General features: G+C 61.8%; 1 protein-coding gene across 1 annotated transcript; it reads right to left on the bottom strand.

Annotated features, from left to right (window-relative positions):
• Positions 1-16: 16 nt before the first annotated feature.
• On the bottom strand, positions 17-2,162 carry LOC105311104 (histone-lysine N-methyltransferase ASH1L-like; the record flags this gene model as incomplete). The annotated part of the gene is made up of 3 exons (XM_011387135.2): positions 1,613-2,162; positions 658-748; positions 17-231 (listed from the first exon to the last, which is right to left on the bottom strand). Coding segments are annotated over exons 1-3 (372 nt in total), but the record flags the coding sequence as incomplete, so codon positions are not given.
• Positions 2,163-2,615: the final 453 nt, after the last annotated feature.

Here is a 2,615-nt window from a genome sequence, read left to right as displayed (position 1 = left end):
GAGAAAGGTGCGGAGCGGTCAGCAAGGCCCAGAGCGCTCGGCGCTGTGCAGGAAGGGCGCGGCCGGAGGGAGAGACAGGGCCGCGCACGTACTTCTCATTCTTCCAGAGCTTCTCAATGCGGAAGATGTCGAGCTTATCTCTGTTGATGTGAGACAGCAGTCGATAGGACTGACGGACGGGGTGGCCATCAGGGGTGCGCCGACTGTCCCTCATGAGATACACGCAGTCGCCTGGGAAGGCAGAGAACACGGGAGGAGGTTAGAAGGGGTCCTGCGTGAGTTGTCAGGCCCCACCGATCTGACCCAAGGTCTTCGCAGCAGGAATGTAAATCTACGACGGCAAGGACAGCGCTCCTGCCGGCCGCCTAGCGGACATGCTGAGCGCCTCCAGACTGTGACAATAACACGAGGTGGGGCGTCCACCTCGTGGAATCCTGGATGTCCTTCCCAGTCTTAAAATTCGCTTTCTAACACCCTGGGCTCTCCAAATCAGTTTCATTTGGTGGAAGAGAAAGGCACGTAGGACTGAGGACCAAAGGATAGAAAATCCTTTATTCTGTCGCTCTTACGGAGACAGTAAACGCTATGCGGGCAGCAGATACCGCCCGCCCCTCAGCGAGTCAGCCGTGACGCGCAGGGCGAGCCCTGTGCACGCACCTTGACGCAGCAGCAGGTCATCTCGCAGCAGACAGATGAAGTAGACGCAGCCGGGCTGGGCGTAGTGGGGCCGCGGGATCATGGGCACCTCCTGAGGGGAGCAGAAAGCCAGTGGGGCCGGGCCGGGGCCACATGGCCCGCCCGCTGCTTGCTATTCAAGGGGACGAGAACCGAGACCGTGAATTGACGGCCGGTGCCGACGGACGGTGAGCCATGCTGACACCACAGGTATAAAAAAGATGAAAGCGCCTGGCCTTTAACACTTGGGAAAGTGAGGGCAGAGGAGAAAATGGACAGGCCGAGGGCCCCGGACCGAAGGCGACGACGCTAGCTGTGCAGCTGCTCTGTGCCGCCTGGAGGGCGTGCGAAACGCGTGAAGGGGACTTCGTCGCCATGACTGGGGAGGCTCTAGCTCTGGTACCCAAGGGCCGGGGAGACGGCGCTCTGCAGCCTGTCTCTCGAGACATGGAGCTGTCCACTTGGAAAATGCTGCCTGGACAGTGACGGCGGCGACGTGCCCGACACCACATGCGTAAACGGGGCAGAGCCGAGATAAAAGCCCATTTGACACCATGGGCGAGTCACAAAGCCGCCGACCCTCCCGGAAAGCAGCCCCACCCTGAGTCCAGTGCTCTTTTCGCCCAAATGCCGAAGAAGTCAGGAGGGCCGCAGGGGCTGCTTCGCACACGGGGCCAGTGGCGTTTACAGAAAGCCTGGCTGCGTGTGGCGCACCGCCGCACCCACGGATCCGAGTGTTTCACTGTCCCTCGGACCACGCCCCTGAGAAAGGGCAGGGGGAGACACGACCCTCCATGCAGTGCTGAGAAACTGAGGCGGGGGAGGGGGCGCCGAGTGACTCATCGAGGGCACCCGGAGCATCGGGAGCGGGGCGGAGGGGACGGCACGGGCCGCATCGCCTGCTCGTCCATCGGGGCGTCGCGGGAGGGCGGCTTACCCGGTCCACAGGCCGGGGCTCGCAGCGCTCACAGAGGTAGTGCTCCACGTCCGCGTGCACGCCCATGCAGTCACAGTGCTGCCACACCTGCGGGAAAGGCGAGTGTGCAGCTGGGCGCCTTGGACCTACTGACGCACGTCCCGGCGGCCGGGACTACAGACGAGCGGAGGACAGGGCAAGCGGCAACGAGCCAAGGGACGAGCGCGCGCGTGACAAATCCGAAATGGAAAACGGGAAGGGGAAGGACCTGTCTGGACACACGCACAGACACGGCGTCACAGTACACAGATCCGGGCAAAGGAAGTGTGGAGTCAGACAGAGAACTGCAGGATGCGCGAGCGAGGCATCGGGTGTGCTCTCACTCAACGACACACGTCAGTGACACGGCGACCACCAGAGCCTTCGGCGCTCCGTTTCTGCTCACTCTCACCTAGTCACGTCCTCCCAACCATCCTGTGTGCAGCTCCCTTTTCGAGTCAGGTAACGCGTTCAGAGACACCCGGTGGGGCTGCTAGGGCTCTGCCCGGGCCGCCCGCCCCCGCCCCCGGAGCTCTCTGCCTTGCACCCCCGGACCGGTGCGGTCCAGAGCGCCGGTCCTCACATGCCTGTCGGCTAGCGCACCGGCCTGCATCCTAGCATTCTTCTGACCCGGGCTGCGTGAGCCACGAGCAGCGGAGAGCGGGCAGAAAGAATGGGAGGTAGGAAAAGAAGGGAAGGAGGCTTCTGGTCGAGATGGCGCAGCCGGGAACGCTGCGCTTGCCTCTTTCCACAACCACGTCAAAATTAAATCTACAGCACAGACATCATTGGGTGTCGCCTCAAGTCTAGTTGAACAGAAGTCCTGCAGCTGAGGACACACAGAAGAGGCCACCATGAGACTGTAAGACACACAGCCCAAAGCAAAGCCAAACAATCTCAAGGTTTTTGAGACGGCCTCCGAAGAAAACATGACGACAAGCGATGCACCGAGAACACTGAATACTGACAGTCCGCCTGTGGTCCT

This window comes from Pteropus vampyrus, unplaced genomic scaffold, assembly GCF_000151845.1.
Source record: "Pteropus vampyrus isolate Shadow unplaced genomic scaffold, Pvam_2.0 Scaffold25134, whole genome shotgun sequence".
NCBI classification, from domain to species: domain Eukaryota; kingdom Metazoa; phylum Chordata; class Mammalia; order Chiroptera; family Pteropodidae; genus Pteropus; species Pteropus vampyrus.
The sequence above is the reverse complement of the archived record's forward strand: the minus strand, read 5'-3'. Positions and strand labels throughout refer to the sequence as shown.